Here is a 22,508-nt window from a genome sequence, read left to right on the forward strand (position 1 = left end):
TCCTTCAGAAACATAGTGGAGAAAGTGTTCCACATCGTTCTATTTACTATTGTAGCAATTCAGCTGGCTCTATACATTGCACTGTACAGCCTGACATTTACCCCACCGCTTCCATTATTCATTATCCCTCCATTAGGTTACTACTCACGTCAGCCTAATCCGAAGAAGACAAATTCAAACTCAGCCACACTCTGCATTAACCTGGCCAATGAAAAGCCCAAAATGCATTTTTTTTAATAAACCGGAAGTTTTACTTTTTCCATCGTTACGTAGAAACCCACATTTCAAATTTGAATCTCAGAGTACTAATCACGAAGAGAAAAGGCGAGGCCAAAACGTCTCCATTGTGGAGTCCAGACACATCCATTTTCACGGCGACTAGTTTTATTCGAGTACTCTTTTGTCGATAGCATATACTGGCCCGTGTTATAGCTCCGGTGTTTATCACTCTACGGTTCAAAAGTCGGGAATCACTGGAAGTGCTAGAGAGCGTAGCGATTTTTTTTTTGGAAATAGGGTATTTGTATTTTCCATATGAGTATGTTTGCTTAGTCCAAAGAACTATTTTATTATTGCACAATTTAAATGAATCGTGATGAACGCAAAGAAACCGCTAAAATGATCTGATTTTTTCGATACATAAACAAATGTATATAATATATAAATACATCGATTTAGATATATAGATATATACTTATACATTATATACTTAAACAGGTATAGACTGGAATATATATATATATATATATATATATATATATATATATATATATATATATATATATATATATATAATTTTGCATACTGTATTGCAGATTTTACTCCCGTCAGTGTGGTTTTCTTGAATTGCACGGAACAGGAGTTTAACAGACACTGTTTCCGGTCGGACTCTTATGTTGGTTACCAAAACAGGAAGCAATAGGATTCCTCCTTCTCTCATGCAGGTCATAGGACAAGCTTTGCTGTAGGATGCTTCTTATAAGATTGTCGCTAAAAACTTTTGCTAGCAGACAGCTACCTGTAAAGCTGTTCAGTCCCTCAGCATTGCATGGTGCCGGAGGCTCTGGCACAGGTAGGTTCCCATTGTAGTGGCAGCTCTACCAAAAAGTGCTATGGATGAAGTGCCACACATCGATTAGTCTTTTCAAGTGCATATAAAGACATTTGTTTGCCATTACTACAATATACACTGTAAGCTCATTGAGCAGGGCCCTCCTCACCTGTTGTTTTTGTAAGTCAGTACTACTTGTTATGTCCTGTCTACCCACTGTACAGCGCTACGGAATATGATGGCGCTATGTAACATGTTACACAATACGTAAGTGGCATCACTGGTGTTTATCGATTTGTTTTCCCTACTGATCTTCCTAAAGAGTTGTGGAAGCTGAGTATCCCTGGCACATTTTTCTACCCCTAATTTTATTACATAATTACCTTTCTTTTTTATGGGGTACTTGGGAAGATGACCCCCCCCATTCGAAGATCAATTACATTATGTATCTTGGTGGTGTGATTGTAAGCTTGAGAGCCGGACCCTCGGTGTCAGTTGTATAAGAACGTATGTTCTGTAAGAAGTGCTGTGTGAAGAGTTATAATAATAATCTTAGCATTTATGTACGTAAATCCATGCAGTAAAAGTTCCCAACTCCAAGGGATGGCTTTTCAAGTCATGTAGCAAATGAATATGTCTTGACCAGTAGATATACAATGTTGATTAAACAGTAGACGCTACTACAATTTTCTCAATGAATTAACAATTTTTGTCTATTAATAGCAACAATTATGAAGTAAAGTCTGACTGATGTTTTTTTCTTTCTTTCTTTAGTAATATGTCTTAGAAGCCAGAGTACACATCAAACTACACAACATGTGCATGATGATATGGTAAGATATTGTGTTTAAATAAATGCTATATATAATAATTTACTTTGGTATAATAGACCACGAAACAATCCTGGCAGGGAGGGACAGGGAGGTGAGTGGTACCTGGAATCCTTCCTAATCCCTTTCTTGTAGAAGATGCTGTATCTTCTTATGCCTTTTTCTTTTGACACCAGTTGGTGGGGTTGTGCAAAGAAAATGTGTGAGGACTCCTCGATGAGACAATATCCTTTGATGCTTTCCCAAAGCTTGTAAAACATCACCCCATAAGTAAAACGTCTGCCCCCCTGGTCAGGGGGTGTGCATTTAAAAAAAAATGTACTATGAAAAACAATCTTAAATAGTTTTTATAAATGGTCAAAATATGGGTCACCCATTGGGCATTAGCATTAAAATGGAGATATCTGAGCAGGCTATACCTGAACCTGAGGTATTCAATGGAATATTTGAGGGCTGAAAAGCTATGATTTTTCATAGAAATCACAAACTCATGCTCGCTCTTGCCACAGATCATAAAGAGCAGGGTGCAGCGCATGTTGGAGCTCGCCACAGGATTTTCTTCAGGGCTTACCGGTACGTCCATCAGGTAATCTTACCACGTCTTTTGTTGACGTACCGGTACGTCCATAGGTAAAGAAAGGGAATAAGAAACTTCCCGGGTCTCTGATACGTCGCTTCCTTAATGGATTGCTCTATTTCCCTGCATGTGATGCTTTTCATTGCCGGATCACAGTTTAGTTCTGTATTATTTACCGTATTTGCTCGATTATAAGACAAGGTTTTTTCCAGAGCAAATGGTCTGAAAAATACCCCTCGTCTTATAATCGGGGGTCGTCTCATAATTAGACCTCAACTAGGTCTGACTATGAGACTAAGATCCAGATCCCCCGCAGCGATGCAGGGGACTCGGATCCTCCTGCCCCCCCCACTTACCGGTACTTCTGAGTCCCCGGTGCTTAGTCCGGGCAGCGTGTAGAGCCAGGAGGAGGTGCGGTTAGCAGCGGGGGTTGTCTGCGTCCATCGCGCAGACCTTCCCCGGCTGTCAGAGATCAGAGATCCCCCTGATAGTTTACACGAATTAACATTTACTGGTAAAACTTTTTTCCTATAGGGTCGTCTTTTATTCAGGCTTTTTCTTTTTTTCATAAATTAATATTCAGATTTTGGGGGGGGGTCGTCTTATAATCAGGGTCGTCTTATAATCGAGCAAATACGGTAGTTATTTCTGTTACTACAATATGGTTTTACTATGTGGAACCAGGACTGGCGTGCTACTCTGTAATTTTATTTTGTAATTTCAAATTCTACGAGTGCGCCCAGTCATTCTTCTTGTCATGATTATCTCTGTGATGTGCAATAGGCTCACACTTTTCTTTGGTACGTGACTAAAGATGAAGTATTTGACATGTATACTTTGTGTGAGTCATGTACAATACCCATGTGTCGGTACATTGTATTTCTGTATTTTCCACCCTTTTGTGCAATAAGAGAATTGATTAAGAAAAGAGGGATAACGTGTAAATATGTTTCAAAATATTTTATTTATCCATCTTTTTGAATTGATTACAGCCCCAGCAGATGGAGAATCCATATAAAGAGCCACCCAAGAAGTGCATATTGTGTGGGGTGCCTGTAGATTACAAGAACACACAGGTAAGGTGTACTGTACGCGCCTGCAGTCTACCGCTGTACGCGTCTGTTTCTACAGACGTTGGAAATGGGCTTGTGTGAAGTGGCATTTAAATAGCTGGGTTGCATAAATAATTCACTTAATGACCAGTTGCCAGAAACATTAAATGTCTATAAAACAATGTCATTTTTTCAGTCCTTCTTAGTGGGGTTTATTGACAACCTTATTTGTTCAAGTTGATCTAAGCTATAATAACCATTGTCCCATTTCATTCCAACAGCTATTGTCTCAGTTTGTTTCACCTCACACTGGGCGTATCTATGGCAGACACATAACAGGTAATTATTTGGTTTATTATAATTTATTATTATAATTTATAATATTATAATTATTATAATTGGTGCAAAGTCTTAAAAGGTTTTATCTTCATGGCCAGCAATTAAATGGTCCACCCAGCTGGAGCATACCAAGACATCACAGCGACGTGCCAATTGTTTACATTGTCTTTTGAGCCATTTCAAATGATAAAATTCAGGTATTGTATCATTTAACCTAATCACAGGTCAAATACAATTTGGATAAAAATTAGTTCTTTTTTTCTTACGATTTTACCACTTTTTGTAAGCTGATGGAGGAAAATACCTTTAAGTCAGGAAACAGGATCCCAAAATAACCAAAACATGCTCTTCAAAACCAGATATAGTTTATTGTGTCAAAGATATGTGGCTGCGGGTTACAGGGGGGAAGCCTGTGTCAGCATTATCAAAACGCCCCCGATCGAAGGTACACTACTGCTGGACACGAAGATGCAATTATGAATATATAAATGCTAAAAATGTATTATGTTCTGAGCATATTCCTTTGTTACGTAACTATATAATTGAAATGCAGGTCTAGTTCACGACCTCTACTTCCGTTTAGCAGTTTTAACACATGGTCAGAATTTCAAGTTTTTGTGGGGACGACAAATTCCTCATTCCCCACGGTACTTTGTAATTCCATTGGTTGAACTACTGTTCCTCAACAAAGAATCCATTTAAAAGGCACTTTGTAAATATCTTAATATGCATTTGTTAAACCTGTGGACAGAAAACAAATCACTTAACGTCAAAAGGAGCAACTGTTGCTCCTCTGTTGTCCAAAGTTTTGTGCCGCTGCACATAGAGGTCTTGTTGGATCGGCATAAGTAGGTAAGAACGTAGAATTTGGTGGAAGAACCATTAGGCTTATCTAGTTCACCATTTTTTTTTTCTAATGTAAAGACTCAAACCTTCAATCAGTCCTTGATCTTAGACTCTGAATAGTCATACACTTAGCTCGCGTGTGTTTAAATTCTCTCACTGTGTTAGCCTCTACTACTTCTGCTGAGAGGCTGTTCCCATTATCTACCATACTCTCTAGTAATGTAAAACTTTCTTGCATTGCATCTAAGCCTCTGACCCTCCAGTTTTATATTATGACCTGTTGTTCTAACCTTTATCCTCTTTTACCCTCCTGTATTGTTAAACTGATTAGTTTAAATTTGTATAGCACCAGCAGTTTATGTAGTGCTGTTGACATATTGGTACAGAAGGGTAAGCAACGGGGGCACCAACAAAACTTAAAAAGACCTCTGGGCTATGATTTGCATTAGGGTGCATGTGATGACTTATTTTTTTCCTCCTTTTCAGGGTTGTGCGGGAAGAAGCAGAGGGAGATCTCCAAAGCCATAAAGAGGGCACACATAATGGGTAAGAATTTTGTAACTCCTGTCTTCTCGCGATACCTGTGATATTGCTAGTTAGTACTCTAATTTTTATTTTATTTTACAGGTTTTATGCCTGTTACATTCAAGGATCCTGCATTTCTCAAAGACCCCAAAATATGTGACATATAAACGTAATACAGTTTAATAAATATCTATTTGAAATATGTTTTTTGTTTACGTTACTGTATTGCCTGTAAACATCAACAGAACATATACAATATTGCCAGGCTGCTGGTATCTTACAGCTAATACTGGATGATCTTCTCACTGGAGTTGGACCTTCATAATATATAGTGAAATAAGTGAGTTCAAATTACTCCTGCGCTCTCTTACTTTAGTGTACAGCGCTAAGTGGAAAAGGGGGAAGCAGCGCTGTTAGGGATGGCATTAGATTATACTGTATTAGAAAACAGTATCTTCATTTGAATTATTATAATAGTAAAAACATTATATTGGTAAACCACTTTTTCCCCAGTTGGCTAACCATGGGATATAGAAAAGTTACCACGTGTTTAATAAAATGTTTTATTATGTATGTAGACATACATTTTAAACAGATCTAGAAGGTTGGGGACTGTGGCACGGAGCACTCCATCTTTAAGCTGTCACAAATATCATCATCTGTTTCTGTGCCACTGGTAAGTGGCAGCTTTTCGCTGTCGCTAGTCTCACCCTCTCCCCTGAGAGAACGGGTCTTGCGAAGATGCAGAAACCGGGTCTTTTTTACTGCTTGTGCTCCATCTTGAATAGCCATTGCTTTTCTCTTTTTTGTCCGCCTTGCCCGGGTTTCTACGAAGTCACTTTGGCTGATCATTAAAGTGAGCTTGTCGGCCTGATGTAGGTCGTGGTTGACGCTGCAGCTATGTGGGATTGGCCTTCCAGTCGCTGAAAGCCGGCATGTTTGTAGGAGGACAGAACTTGGAAAAAATTTATGTAAGGCTTCACATAAGAGAACATTTTCCGGAAGTTCATTTGCAGTATGCTCTTCCCCTAAGAGAAGATAAAAAAAAAAAAAGAAAATACGATAGTCGTACCAATCTAATCATAGTGCTGTTTAAGAGGCAAAATGGGAAATGTCTTTTGTGAATTCACACGTAATCCTCAAAGCCAGGAGTGGAGCCAGTCCTCACTCCCTTCTCTGGCCCCAGGCACTGAGTTGGTTAAGTGGCTACCTGGTATTCCTGCCTGATCTGTAGGTGTGTTTTCATCATCAAGTGAGCAGAGGGGCTGCACAGAGCTGGCTATAGGTGATACTTGAGATTCAGCTCTGCGTGGCCTCTACGTTATCAAAATTGCCAAGCAGCCTCTGAATGTTTAAATCTTTCCCAGAATACTGGAGGATATGAAGTGACTGAGCATATATGAGTTGTGTAATTGTCTATGTGTTGTGATTGCTGTAAGTTATGTCTGTGAGAGATATCTCAAATTGTTGTGCATGTCTGTGAATGTTTTATGCATCATATAACTAAATATATATGTGAACTGGATTTTTTTTTTTTTATGGAGTAGAAAATATGCAGCCCCCAATTTGTGGCTGTGGATTCAAACCAGCCCCCATGTCCATTTGACACCCCCGATCAAAAGGAAAGTACAATCCGACCATATTTTCGGTTAAATTGAACTGTTAAATTAAAAGTATACTTCCTTCAACTACACAGTATCCTGCGGAATTTAAACACTGCAAGGCTACTTGAAACCGTCCCTTTTAGTTACATTGAATGGAAAGATCCCGGCCACTGGGAGCGCTGGGTGCACGTTCCTGGTTATTAAGACGTTTCCTACCTTTACGTTTAAACAGTCAATACATAGCCTCATGCTCATGGCACAACTCTGCCGAGGAAATTGCTGTCTGCCACTCTCCCAGTTAAATAACTATTTTATTTGAAGCAGCAAAACATGTTAGAATGGGGTGTACCTGATGAGCTACACCTTATTTACGATTATCAGCTGCAGGGGAGAACGCAAACATCTTAAAGGGGCACTGAGTGACTTGCACTAACCAGAGACCTACAGCGCATACAGTGCAACTTCATAATGAAGGTTTGTGGATTTTAAAAATAAGTAAAATGAAGGTAATCTTTGGTGTACTATGTGGTGCTTATCTCCATTCATCATCAGATATTTTGCACATTTTATTATGCTGTTAACTGATATTGTTGTTATAAAGTTACCTGACTTCAGACAAAGCTGCCTTTTCTTTTCGGCAATTTGGTTCTTAATATCATTCACTTCTTGCAAAAGCTTTTCCACCGATCTCTCGCTTTCTAGCACACTACTGCATGTTTTCTGCAAACCGAAAGAAAAGGGGGTTTTCTGTTGAAAATGTACACTTTAATGCAACAAAATTGTTAAGCTAACAAGCAAATTATCACGTCACAATTAGCCACCCATTAATATTCACGTGCACAAGCATCCAGTCCTTTCACAATGTCTATACCAACACCAGGTAAATGGCCTGGTTTAACCTCACAAGAGACATACAAATCAGAACTCCTTAAATTAAAATTATACCCTGAAATATGACTAAGGAGAAATTATTATGGTTATGTTTACAAGAAAAATGTAATTTGAGCTGTAGATTTGCTTCCAGCTCAAAGGATAGGCCATTTTTTATTACCAATGGATAAAATAGACATTATGCAATATTTAGATTGTTATTGTAATCATAAAGCAAAATATTTACATTAAAAGCTGATGTGCAGTACAATCTTAGTTACCTTTAGCTCTTCCTGAAGGCTCAGATACAAATTGTTGATTTTATTAACTTCTTTTAAAGTGTCATCTTCGTGAAAGAAGTGCGATCTGTTTAACACAAAAACATTGCGTGAAAACCAGGTCTACGCTTATTTGGCACATTTAGTGGTGAATATATTAAAAAAAAAAAAAAAAGTGTCATGAATTCCAGATAACACATCTAGTATTCCAACATGCAGAATATAGATATATATATATATATATATATATATATCTCCTAATACAGTAGTAAATGTGTACTTCCGTCTAGTGGCAGAGAAAGAACCACATGCCCATTATAATTAGATATATAGATATATAGATATAGACTAAGTAAACCTACAAAATGTTTGAAACTAGCCAGGTAAAAAATGCACTCACAAATGATGAATGCTACCGGATACAGAACATTAATCTTGCATCACAACTGTCAGTTGAAATATAAATACAAATGAATATAATTGGAAATGTGTGATATATTTAAAATGGAGCAGGATAAAACATATACAGAGCGTTGAAATAGCATTTTGTATGTTATCTCTCACTAAAAATGGTACAGTGTCCGGTGACTACCTGTGCTTGTTCACTGCTTGGCTAAACCCGATAGAAACGCATGACCCAGAAACCGTCTTATAGCCCTGCTGCTCAGACATCCCGAGGTTGGAAACTACCAGTGGCACTCTCTGAAAAACACTGATAAAAATAGGAAAGAGTTAGAATTTCACTGCACAGTTGGAAAGATGTAAAATTAAGTCGCAGAAAACAAAAAAACAAAAGAAAGAAAAACTTGAAATATGTATATGCGCAAACACAAAAACTGATATGCAGGTGTATCCAAAGACTGGTGCCAAGAAAAGGAACTTGTTCACCCGCTGGCACAATTTCGCCCAACTGGACATTTTGTTTTAAATGTGAAGAATCAGGATGTCCCTTCAAAACATTTAAGTTCATCATTCAAATGTATTGCATATAATTTATGTATTTCTACAAAACACTGATCTCCACCATCACCGAGGCACCCTTTTTGGGAGTATAATGTATTATTTAATCTAAATAAGGAGATGTACTTTTATAAAAAGCTTATCGTGTTTCGGAGATGCCTACGTTCCGGGTGAGAGAGTTCATAATTGCACCTTGAATTGGCTCAGATGCTCCAGGACTCAGATCTCATTACCAGATTCATCCCTGAGCCAGAAGGGATGCTGGTCATTCTGCCCATGTTCTGTCTAATACTACCCTTTTTATTATTATTTATTGTTTTATATAGCGCCATCAAATCCCGTAGCGCTGTACAATGGGTACTGCTGGCTAATCACATGTCTGTGCACATTTGGCCACACTTCCCCAAGTTATTGCCTCCATCCTCCCAGGTATGTTGACAATAAAAGAGAGCCTCAGTGCCTTATCTTATACGATCTTTCTATCATATCTCAATATTGAGATGTCTCTTGTCTAAGAATCACAGGATGAGCAACCCATTGTCTAGTAAACTCTAGTAACCTCATAAGTTATTTCAAAGGGATTGGGGCCACAAGCTTTACAACAGAATTGTTTAATAAAATGCCTCCAAGTGAAAGTGAAATGAATCGTTACTATGAACTCCAGTTCTCTCCCCTTTCCATATGAACTATTTACACTGCCATGTGTTGTGTGGTGGCACCAAATGTTTCATTGCATTTTAATGGAATTTCTGCTAGTAGACCGTAACTTGCCTGTCTTGAGGTTTATGTAAAGAATATTCCATCCGGTGGGTGGATTTTGTCTCTGTTGTCGAACTTGATGTTAATAATAAGAAGACGAGTCCTGGGTTTGACAGCTGCTCTTGCAGGTTCTTGTGAAGCAGCCTTTCCCGATACGTCATGGTCTGATCAGTGTTGTGTCGAAATCTGTACCAGCCTATCACATTCTGTTATTGCAACACAAACAGAGTCTGAGCACGGTTTACTATACAAAGTGTACAGATCATTTAAGATGCAACAAACTGGGTAGTCACTTAATATTTAAAACCCATTTTGCATTATATTAACCAAGTAAATTCACAAAGCATGCCACCTGTTCAGATGAATCAACTGCCATTAACTGGGTTAGGATATCGCATGGATAAAAGTAGAAAGCATAAACTAATACGACATCGTAATAAAGTATGATTTAATGCCTTTATCCCTGACTTATTACACACAACAGCAAGAATATCACTTCAAAACAAAATACCGTATTGGCCCGATTATAGGCCATGCGTTATAGTTCGGTGCTATTTTAAAGAAAAAATGCACATTAGTTCAATGGTAAAACAGTGTTTTATTTAATGAACAGGAATACATGTTTCTACAATTGCTTCAGAGTAACCAGAGTACTAAAATACATTAAAAAAATGTAATTTTATTTTTAAGGTTGGCTCATATAAAAAATATCACAAAGATTGAGAAGCTTTTCCGATCCTGTGTCACATGACCAGTGTTCCAAGCAAAATTTATGAACGCAATAGAATTTTAACTAGCTAAAGAATTATTTCTGGGAGAGTTTTGGACATTCAACAGTACTAGAAATGATGTTTTGGATGCGGCATTTAGTTATAAAACAAAAAGTGGTAAAGTCAACCGAGTAGGTGGAATAGAACTTTTAAGGAAAGTATTTCTTTATTCATGGGGTTGCCATAATGTTATGAATAATACATCCTTTGGTATGGAGCCATTACTTTTTATTGTCAAATCAACACACTACCAGTGGTGATTGCCTCACCCACCCTTCCTTGCTTGTCCTGAAGTATACTGCTCAACGTTAATAAAACCCACACTTACCTTTCTATGGCATGCAAGTAACTTTTTCAAGGCTGGTTTGTTGAGCTCACCCAATGAACTGTAAAAGCTAGACAGGACAATCATATTTAGAATAATGATATAGGAAGAAAATAAAATCCTTACTCTACATTTACATTTTACTAGATAATGTCTACTAATTTTATCAAACTGGAAAAGAAAAAAAACAGCAATGTAACATGAAAGCTTTTAGTTATCTGTAACTGGTTTAGGAAGGAAAACTTTTATAAGGAGATACATCTCCATGATGAACACCAAGAAGATGAAATAATCTCATATTTTTAACTGAAATAAGGACATATTCATTAAATTATGAGTAGAAACACTGCAGCTCAAAAGGCTAATCAACCCATTTTTGCCAGAGAAGCTCCCTGGCCCTTCACAATACATAGCCAATTTTTCTATACTGAATCTAAGATGAGAACAATGAGTAATTACATTTTTTTTAAAGGAAAAAAAAATAAAAAAGTCTTTCCATTAAGAAAAATGGCCAGACTGGTTAAGTTTCATCTTAAGTCTGCAGATCATTAAATAAACTTTGTTTGGGGCGTTTAGTTATTAACGTTTAACATGTATACAAACCTTGAAAGTCGATAACATGGTATATGTTTCTGAATATCTGGGTGGAAGAATGAGAAAATATATTTAAAACTAGTTACATACAAAATGCATTTAAGTACATTTAGTAGTACACAATTTGCAACACTTATGTCTAAGACATAAAAAACATAAAATATAATGTAAGTATCATTTGTACGTAACATTTAAATTGTATATTTTATTCCTTTCAATCTTTATGCTTGCATGATTTTACTTGTTTTGCAAAATTTTTTGCTTTGCACATTTAAAGATTTATTGTGCGTGTATATATATATTCAAGAATGCAGGCACTCATGAGTCCTTGTAATTAAATAACTTTTTTCTTCAATAAGAGGTATAGATGAATTGTATGTATACCTCTTATTCAAAAAAAAGTAAATTTATCACAAAGACAAAAGTATTGGGACACTTGACCATTACACCAAGGACTTTTAGAGAAACATAGAAGGTGATGGCAGATAAGAACCATTCAGCCCATTTAGTCAGCCCAATGTCTGAATGCTTTCCTTAGTCCCTGGTCTTATCTTCTGTCTATTTTAGCCTTATGCTTGGTTAATCTCCTTCACTGTATTAACCTCTATGACTTTTGCTGGAAGACTATTCCACGCATCCACTACCCTCTCAGCAAAGTAATATTTCCTGATATTAGTCTTAAATTACATGGGCTAAGGTTTAAAAGTATGTCCTCTTGTTGTGGAAGTATTTCTTTTGTTAAATAAACTCTCTGTTCATTCCCTTTAAGTATTAAAAAGTTTCTATCGCAGCCTGCTGTAACGTCTTTCCTCCAGGATATATATGTTAAGATCATTTAGCCTTTCATGGTAAATTTTATCATATAATCCATGAGCCATTTTAGTAGCCCTTCTCTAAACTTTCTCCAGCATATCTAGATCCTTCTTGAGGTACGGTCTCGGGTACTGTACACAATACCCCAAGTCAGGTCTCACCAGTGATCTGTGCTACTGCATGAATGGGGAAAGCCTTCTCAGAAGAGTGGAATCTAATATATCTGCAATGCGGGACCAACTACATTAATTACACTATTAATGTCTATGTATTAAGAGTGCAATTTCACAAAAGTATCTGGTGGTGTAATGGTCAGGTGTCCCAATACTTATGTCCATATAGTGTATTTCAAAGACCCTGGCAATGGTTTGGATTTTTTTTGAAAAGGCTAAGTGCAAGCATCTTGGACTATATATACTGATCACCATAACATTATGACTATTGACAGGTGAAGTGAACAACATCGATAATCTTTTTTTCATGGCACATGTCAATGGATGAGAGATATTAGGCAGCAAAGTTGATGTGTTAGAAGGCAGATCAAAAGCGACCAAATTGTGCTGTCTAGACCACTGAGTCAGAGCAGCTACAAAACTGCAACACTTGTCTGCATTGGTCAGTACCTATCAAAAGTGGTCCAAGAAAGAAAAGGCAGCGAACCAGTGACAGGGTCATGGACGGCCAAGGCTCACTGACACAAAGGCTGGCCCATGTGGTCAAATCCAACAAGCTACTGTAGCTCATTGCTGAAAAAGTTAATGCATTGCAGTTTGCTGCATATGGGGCTGCGTAACCACAGACTAGTCAGGGTGCCCATGCTGACCCCTGTCTTTTGTTGAAAGACATTGTGCGTACAATGGGCATGCGAGCATAAGAACTGGACCACAGAGCAATGGAAGAAGGTGACCTGGTCTAATAAATCACGTTTTCTTTTACATCATGTGGATGCAAAAAGCAAAAACTGTCTGCGCTTCTTACCCTAATAAAGTTGGCAACAAATGTATAAACATAATGTAAATGAGAGGTTTTGGTTATATGAATTGGCCAAAGCATAATTAAGCTCATCCGCCACGTCAAGGCACACTCTCAATAGGGTGAGAACCTACTCTCACCTCCTACATAGTGGGCACACAAAGCAGTTTATACTGCTACCAAAACCTTATTAATGTGTTGGGGGAGGTGCAATTAAACCTCCTCCATGTGGATGGCCAGGTGCGTGTGCATTGCTTACCTGGAGAACACGTGGCACCAGGATGTATCCATGGAGTCCCCACCTTGCAACTTAGAGAACTTAAAGGATCTGCTGCTAAAGTCTTGGTGCCACTTACCACAGCACACCTTCAGAGGTCCATGCCTCGATGGGTCAAGGCTGGTTTGGTGGCAATACAGGGGGTTTGTGTGAGCATGGTTGTGTGTGTGAGTATGGATGGAGAACACGGAGCACCAGGATGCACTATGAGAAGAAGGCAAGCCACAGAGGCAGTGTGATGCTTAGGACAATGTTCTGCTAGAAAACCTTGGGTCCTGCCCTTCACGTGGATGTTGTTTGACACCCTTTCACGGACACAGTATTCCCTGATGGCATTGGCCTCTTTCACTAGGATAATGCATCCTGCCATAAAGCCAAAACGGTTTAGGAATGGTTTGAGGAACACAACATCAAGTTCAAAGTGTTGACTTGGCCTCCAAATTTGCCAGATCTCAATCCAGTCAACCATCTGTGGGATATACTGGACAAACAAGTCTGATCTCTGGAGGCCCCACCTCACATCTTACAGGACTCAAAGAATCTGCTGCTTGAATCTTTGTGCCAGATACCACAGCGCACCTTCAGAGATTTAGTGGAGTCCATACCAGGACTGTTTTTTGCGACAAAAGGAACTACACAATATTAGGCAGGAGAATATAATGTTATGGCTGGTGTGTGTGTGTGTGTGTGTATATATATATATATATATACACATATACACACACACACACACACTTTTTTCAACAACATTTAAACATAGGGATTGATCTCACACACACATTGAGTAATAAAAACTAAACACACCTATTGTATAAACCACTTCGACATCATCCATTTGGGAGTCGGTGATGCTATTCTTTGCTTCTCCTTTGACTTCTCCAAGAAGAAATCCTTCCTATATCACCAAAGGAAGTACAAATCATTCACAGCAGATGCTAACTGCCAACATTTTTTTTATGATTGACTATATAGCATATCAACCCCCTTGTACTGTAGAAAACTGGATTTACACAATTTAAACATGCATCCTTATAAAGTCACGTTTGCTCCTTTCTTTTCCTGTTACATTCCATTTTATTTATAGAGCAATAGCTGATTCTGTAGCACTATTACAATAGGGAAAAGTGAAAATGAACAAGAATACTAATATTAAGACATAACGGTACCGAACGAGAAGAACCTTACTTAATATACATTGAATAATATAGTGTGTCTTTAGACATGAAAACGCCATGAGGAAAAACACTGGAAATAGTAGGCATTTGGAACACTAATACACAGTCCAAGGAAGAAGTAACTTTTACATATATATTGCTTAAACATGCAAGTGCAAGGCAGGTAAATTATGTATGGATACTCAGAAATGACGCAGGTACATAATGTAACATAATAATATGATGGTGCTATAGACAAAACAAGGATACATTAACATGATGCATAAAATAAATGATATAACAATATCAGCCTATACCAATAATCATGAAATCTACAAATGTATAATAACTCGGAAAAATTACACAAAAATATGATACACAGGACCACCAGGATCAATCCAAACTATCTGTATTTCAGGACAGACCCTCCTATCCCCACACAACTAGCTCACAGCACTGAGACCATTACTTTATCCCACAGTTCCCGCCCAGCTGTACTGGTTTAACCTCTTCGGGACCGTGCCAGAGAGTTTATGCAAAGCAGGAAAAAGTGGTTAAACATGGTACGCAGCACTGAAAGGGTTACCACCCCTCTTCCTCCCAAATTCTCGCCTACTTACGGTGTCTGATCCGGAGTTCAAATGGTGGAAGGCGAGGGCGCCAAAAACAAACCCACCGAGGAGCGCTGTGGTGCTTTCTCCCTCCATACCGCACACACTGCCCACTGAGGCTGCTGGTAGTCAGAAGAGGGTAAAAGAAAGACACGGGGCAAAAAAAAATCAAATAAAAAAGTGCTGTTTCAGATTATCTTTCCTAAACTGAAACCCCACAAAAAAAAACAAAGCAATTTTTTTTAAAAAATCCAATACACAGTAGATAAAAGATGGAACGCAGGAGCGCACAAGCAGGAAGCAGGCAGTGCGATTACACGAACACACACAGCTGGGTGAGCTTCGGAGAAGAGGCAGGACCTGCCCGGCTGCTGAATGGGAAGACACAGAGACCTCTGCTGGGCAAATGCTGCACTCAAGCTCTGCAAGCCAATTCCTTGCCTGTCAAAACACCACCGTCCCCACTGACAGCCAGCTTCAAAGAGAACAACATGTTTCTCTTTAATCCGATAATATAGTGTTGTATGCAGTAGTGTAGATAAGCACTGACAAAACATGATTTTTTTAAATCTCATTTTGTTGCAGTAAACGTCCTTTCGATGCAGACCCAGAGGCTGCCGTTCTTGTCGGTCATGTGGTATTTTGGGTAACTTTCCCTACTTTGATGCCACATTGTGCAGATTCTTTATGGCCATGGTAATGATGTCCTGCTTGGATATTGATGTCTATTCCTACATAGACTTTACAACAGCCCTTAAGAATTGATGCAGGGGCTGCATGATGGCATGTAATGGTCATTGAATATAGGTAGACAGTTTAAATGCAAAATGCATTGTGTATAGGTGTGATGGGACGCCCTGTACCCCGCCTGGGTACTTCCGCCAAACTATGCTTTCTCCTGCCAGGACACCAACAGTTAACCCATTCAGTGCCAGACGGAACCAGCATTTTAGAAAGAAGGGTGATGCCGCTGCACCAGCGCTGTGGCAAGCAGTAGCTTAGCGTATTCAGCACATGTACTGTCCTGAAAATGACAGTGAGTTATTACAACAGCCCACCCCAAGCATCAGACAGCATCATGTTGAGGTGAAAACAGGACTTGGTTTATTTGGAAAAAGCACAGCTATTTATACACAGAAACATAACTGGATCAGGAGTTTAATCCCATCACTACCAGACAGCCTGGCACCTCCATACAGTTCTATGGCCAGCAAGGCTCACCCGACAAAGAGTCACTATTTCAGGGTGATCCAGAGGGAGCATTCCCGGGGTACCAATGGAGAGCTCAGGGTCCAATGATGTTATGTTCCAAAAAGCGACGCAATCCAACCTCGGGACCCTGAGCGACATAATCAGAAACTTCCTCAGGAATAGTCCGCGCAGCAGCCGGGCCCGAGTTCCATAGCCGTGCCTCGGTAAACCCCGGTCCTAAATATTGGTAATAAAACCATGATTCCCAAATGAGCTCCCTCAGCATAACCACCGCCAAGTGTTGCCCACCACAAGCTTGATGTAACCTCAAAAGAGCTACGTGGTGGGACAACAAGTATCCGTAGCGTTGCAGTTCCAATTGTCGGCTGGTATTGCCACAGTTCCTAGCCTCCGTATAGTTTCATAAATTTGCAGCTAGGTCTCGGTCAGGCACATCGAGCGTTTCAGTGCATGTAGATCCCCCATAGCCGGCTAGGTCATGGGAGTCTGGTTAGGGTGACCTAGACACAAGAGGAGATTGGGCAATCAGGTAAGGAGTCTCCCCAGGAATCTATCAATGCCCCCCTCCCAAACTCAAACATACCCCCAAGTGTCCTCAATCATAGGTCTCTTATCTTATTACAGACCAGCAAGCAGCGTTGATGATGAGGCTGCCTCATCATATCTTAAAAAAGAAAGATACATTTCATGTTTCAGTTAGAGCTTTTCAGGTACTATGTTTAACATTAACAGGGCTGCTTGAGTGGATGGGAATTCATTACGACACAGTATAGGGGTGTGTGGGCTGTAGAGTTAAGATGATAGCCCATGATTCAGCGTCAAAAAGGGGCTGCTTTATTTGGCATGGAATATCATTAGCATAAATAGTGCTAAGGTTCAGATTTATGTGGATAGGGCAGAAGGAATTTTACTTGCGGAAGGGCTGGTAAGCAGGAATGATGGGAGGTTATAAAAGGTAGGGCTTCACAAAATTCAGACTTCTTTGGATAGATCTGCCACAAGATGTGTTTCCCTCTCAATGTCATCTGGTTTAAGGTCAGGATTAGTGTGGGCGGAGGGGGGTCCCTGAGGGCTGGCAACGATGCAGAACTTTGTCTGAGGTACAGCTAGTTTAAGTGGCACTCGCACTAGTAGCTAAGTGGATCCCTGTGAGTGACAAGGGGAAGTTACAAGGGAAGTTACGCCGGTGTCAATGCCTATGTCAGCAGACCTCAGCCAATCAAGGAGCACATGAGTTAGCACGTTTATCACTTAATCAATATATTTATTACAGTTTGGCCTTTAAATACATAGTCACAGTGTTCAGTACACTGTGGCCTTTTACTGCCACGCCTCAGTGTCTGTTTCATTATTTTTATATATTTAATGTTGCACAACTCATATTTAGTAAGGCACTATAATAAGCAGTCAGGATGCTTGGCTAGTAAATTAGGCCAAGATAACACAACTAGAACGTATAAATAATTACTTATTTGTAGCTGTATGAGAACATTATATTATACATAAACCTTTTTTTTTAAACCCAATACTTTTAAAGACTTTTGAAGATAATCTGATAATAGCAGTAAAAAAATTAATTACGTTCCCCTTTACAGTGCTCTTCCACTTACACAAATGTTAACTGACCCACTAGTATACTAAGCAAATAAAACCATATTTTTATGCTGTGCAAGAAGCAGTACTATAACTCTGGTGAGTTTTGTGTTATGTGGGAGGAGGAAATGTCTAAGGGTGTTGCAGATGAGTCAATGGGAAGGAGAAGGCATCCATGTGAGAAGAAATCATCATAAACTTGTCCTGTTATCGCAGAGAGTGAAACTGTCCAGTGAAAATGTCCGTCTACTATCTTGTTTTGTTCTCCCAGAACATATTCCGCAACTCCATACTCCTGTTACTTTTGCAATTAATATGGGATCTTTGCCAAATACTTGTTATATGTAAATATGCATTATTGAATAAGACGATATGTTGTATCAACTCCCTTTTCTGTTTAAGCTCAAAACCTACCAATAATTTGGTACTTTACTTTCTTGTGGACATTTAAGAAACAACAATCTCAAGAGATTTAAGTGACTTTTACTCAAAATGTATTTCATTTGAAAAAATGTATACACAGCTGTCATGATTAACTTATATAATGTAGTGGATGCATGGAAGGGTAACCCAGCAGAGGTGGTTAGTTTCATTGTTTGAGCATTCCATGAGTTAATCTGAGGTTGATTTAAATGTGTTTCTTTGTGCATGCCCTCTGTATCTGTTCTGTCTAGAGGTGCCATCTTCTCAAAGGACCCCTGTGGTGATTCATGGCCTAACAGATAAGGATCTTTAGTTATAGGAATTCAATTCCTATCTTAAGTGGAGGGGTTTCCATCACCTTTACCACGTTACCATATTGTTATTGAGTTCTACAGGATATATATATATGTTGTTTGCCCGGGGTGGGTTGATATATATATAGAGATAAAGGTTCTAGTTCGGATTTCTCACGAATCCGGTATCAAAATCGTGAGTGGTGGCAGACTACCTGGGGGGATACAGGCAGGATTTGGGGGTTAATTTGGTATAACTTATGCCTTGTTAAGGGGTCAAGTTAGTAAATCCAGAGGCCTGGTGCTATTAACCCCTTCATGCCCACACCCTCCACTCAGTCACGGCTTGGCAAGTAGTCCTGACCGTGACAACAGCAAAATAAAGATTGACTTTAATTGAGTTCCTGAAATCAGGATTGACAACTATTCTGTGAATAGTTCCCAATTATCAAAGACATTACGTTTGCTGAATGGTTGTTTCCTGCATTTTTCTCTGGAAACAGAACTTTGGCACTTTAAACACGATGATCCATAGGACCTTGAAAATGAAAGGGATTCTTCATCCTGGGCTTGTCGAGAAGAGGTTTGGAAACTGTAACGCTTTAGGAGCCTGATCAGCTGTCTCAGCCTTAGAGTAGACAGGGGGCTATCATAATCCTCTGAATTAGGGTCTAGAAGCATTTTAAGGCTTATGAGGCTGAAACATTGATTAACCCCTTGAGGAGAACTGGCGTGCCAGACACATCACGACAATTGGCACGCCTGGCACTTCATGGGGTTAAACAAGCTTGGAAAGCCATCAACGGTCACTTTCGTAGCTCAGCGAAGTGGTGGCTTGTTTTAAAAAATATATGGTTTAATCAGGTAATTCAATTGGCCAGCTTCAAAGTAGGACATGGACTCAGGATGACCAAATGCCAAAATTCCAAGTTGAAAAGCTGAATTTTGCATGTCCCAAAAATGGCCTTTTTATCCCCATACCAACTAACCTATGAATGGGAAATATATATCTGTACTTAGCAGATGTTGCTGAAGACAAATTGGGGTGTTGTTTGGCAATGACATATACCAGGCAGTTATAAATTCATACCTGAAGTACAGTATGTATGAAAAAAACAAAATTAGTACCTCATTAACATTGACAAAAGCTGGTGGAAGAATTTGTGTGCTCAGATACTCATTTTCAAAAATATATTGTTTGATCAGGGCAAATTCAATTGGTTGGCATCAAAGATTTCCCCAATAGGACATATACTTGAAGCTGTAAATTCATATGGTTTTGAAATAGCAATATGCTACATCCACCTATTTCCCTATAACTTGTAACAAAAAACAAAACGTGAAAACAATGGGTATTTCTCAGGATAGAATGCTTCTACCGTGGGTTGTCTGCTTTCCAAAAATATATACTCTGGTCTCCCAAATTCTGGTTTCCGAGCCACACCTCAGAAAATGGGGCTCAGACCAGGATCAACCATGAGAGAGGTGGCAGAACGAAGAAGACCCATACAAGATCTCAGGGCAGGTACTCAACTCGCCTCCAAGAGGGCTCCTAATTACAATTAACTATACTCAGTCTTCCCACAAATTACACCAGTGGAAGAGAGACTTCTGAGCAAGGGTTTGGATTTTACAAATAACAATGCTGACACTAGTATGCCTGACTCAAATATACCTACTTTGCTTTTTGATATGGACAATCTCGATGAATGCATTAATAATGATAATGAATTTTAAACTGATTTAAATAGATCTAATGTATCTTCTCAAGTTGCCTTTAAGCATCTAACTGATTTAAGTGATATGTGTGCCCTCCAGACCCTTAAGGCTTTGGCTTCTAAGTCTGGTTCTCTTTGTGAGAGGAAAGTTCAGGTGGACAAGCATTGTAAATTTCAAAATAAATTAGCATGTTATCCTATTTGTTCCAGTGGACCTGGGAAAGAAGTATGCATTTTAGCTAAAAGCTAATTAATTGAAAAACAATCTGAGAAAGGCTGAACGTTCTGGTATTTGACCTTAGAAACAATAATAGCATTGTGATTAAGAGCTTAGACAAGGGGGGTGCAGTTGTGTTAGACACTGTGCAATACAGAGAAAAAGCAGTAACTATCTGACACTAACTCATACGTCAAGCTGAAGGAAATCCCACCAATCAATACCTACAGCAATAAAGAGATTTGATAGATAATGGTCTTGCAGCTAACATCTTTTTCCAAAAGGTGGCAGAGTTCTCAATAGCTGAGCACCCAGTCACACCGGGTTTCAATCATCTGCACAACACACTTTCCACTCCACCTGGCAGACTGATAGTATATAAGGTGAGGGCTCGCTCAACGATAACCTGTCACAATGGTTGGACTGCCACCTACAGGACTTAGTAGTTACTTTCCCTGGTTATCTTAGCGATATGAGGAGACATATACATATGGTGATGCTAATAGTACTGAATTTTAGATACATTGATGATCTGATCCTGATTTGGAGAGGCGATCATCTACAAGTGTTCAATTGTGTTGCTCTGCTTAACCGAAATGAATGCAATTTGAAATTTACGTTTGAATTTCATTGTGTTAAAATACATTACTTGGATGTGTCTCTTACAGGAAATCTCACAGATATATAATTCTGAACATGATGAGGGATTCTGAGAGAATAGTCTATAGGATTAGTAGAACGTCCCTTTTAGGGGGTTAAATTAAAAGTCTGGACAAATCTTTGGAGCATTACAAGATATGTGGCATAGTTAAGGCACACTTACCCAGGGGCATAACTAGAAACCACAGGGCTCTGGTGTGAAAATTGCCCCGGGCCCCCCAACTGCACTAAGCAACATGTCATACAGTGCCACCTTTGCCCCTAACCCCAAACAGCCTGTTTGTGCCATCTTTTCCCCAGTGTGTCAGTGCCCCCAAACAGCTTATCTGTGCCCTCTTTGCCCCAAACAACTGCACTGTGCTTTTATTGCCCTCAAACACCTTGCTCTCACACAAACACACATACACAAATATACATCTATGCTCACACACAGAATTACGCATCCATGCTCACACACAATTACATATCCATGCTCACACACACTTATACATAGACATCCATGCTCACATACATACAGTGGCGACTCTAGAAACAATATATGGGGGGGCACAAAAGATACCACAGTCAAAACTGGGGGGGCATTAATAATTTCCACCATTAAATCATACCACTGAAAAAAACTATATATATATATATATATATATATATATAATATTCCCAAAAGTAATGATACGTTTGTTATTGGACTAACATAATACTTCAACATGGGAAGCCTGAAGCCACAAATAAATAACACAATACCTTAACTTTTCCACTAAATGATTTCTGGGCCTTGAAAATTTTGTCCCCTGAAGTCACTACAAATTCAGGAGGGCATTTTATCTCTGGATAAAACTCTGCCATACCGCCACCTAGACAAACACACCAGGACAGGCTCTGCCACACCAACTACCAAACACACACACCAGGACAGGCTCGGCCACACCAACATCCAGACACATGCACCTGGAATGCATATGGCAAACTGGGGGCAAAGGCAAACTCTGTCCCCAGTTTCCCATAGGCATATTTGTCACTAAACATGGGACCATGGTAAGTTATTTACTGACAAAGATGCCTATGGGAAACTGGGGACAGAGTTTGCCTTTGCCCCAGTTTCCCATAGGCATCTTTGTCACTAAACATGGGACCAAAGATGCCTATGGGAAACTGGGGACAGTGTTTTCCTTTGCCCCCAGTTTCCCA

At 39.2% G+C, this 22,508-nt stretch overlaps 2 protein-coding genes across 2 annotated transcripts; one reads left to right on the forward strand and one right to left on the reverse strand.

The window, feature by feature from the left end:
* The first annotated feature begins 904 nt into the window (after positions 1-904).
* On the forward strand, positions 905-5,422 carry MRPS18C (mitochondrial ribosomal protein S18C). Its single transcript, XM_053455818.1, has 6 exons — positions 905-1,072; positions 1,826-1,884; positions 3,451-3,534; positions 3,792-3,849; positions 5,182-5,241; positions 5,323-5,422. Exons 1-6 carry the CDS (start codon positions 970-972, stop codon positions 5,385-5,387), a joined length of 429 nt encoding a protein of 142 aa, XP_053311793.1. The 5' UTR covers positions 905-969; the 3' UTR covers positions 5,388-5,422.
* Positions 5,423-5,749: 327 nt separating this feature from the next.
* On the reverse strand, positions 5,750-15,557 carry ABRAXAS1 (abraxas 1, BRCA1 A complex subunit). Its single transcript, XM_053461715.1, has 9 exons — positions 15,217-15,557; positions 14,247-14,337; positions 11,390-11,426; positions 10,790-10,856; positions 9,704-9,897; positions 8,565-8,684; positions 7,976-8,060; positions 7,430-7,544; positions 5,750-6,248 (listed from the first exon to the last, which is right to left on the reverse strand). The coding sequence occupies exons 1-9, from the start codon at positions 15,301-15,303 to the stop codon at positions 5,818-5,820; spliced, it is 1,227 nt and encodes a 408-aa protein (XP_053317690.1). The 5' UTR covers positions 15,304-15,557; the 3' UTR covers positions 5,750-5,817.
* Between the last annotated feature and the right edge of the window lie 6,951 nt (positions 15,558-22,508).

The sequence above is a fragment of the Spea bombifrons genome, chromosome 1, assembly GCF_027358695.1.
Source record: "Spea bombifrons isolate aSpeBom1 chromosome 1, aSpeBom1.2.pri, whole genome shotgun sequence".
Taxonomy (NCBI): Eukaryota; Metazoa; Chordata; class Amphibia; order Anura; family Pelobatidae; genus Spea; species Spea bombifrons.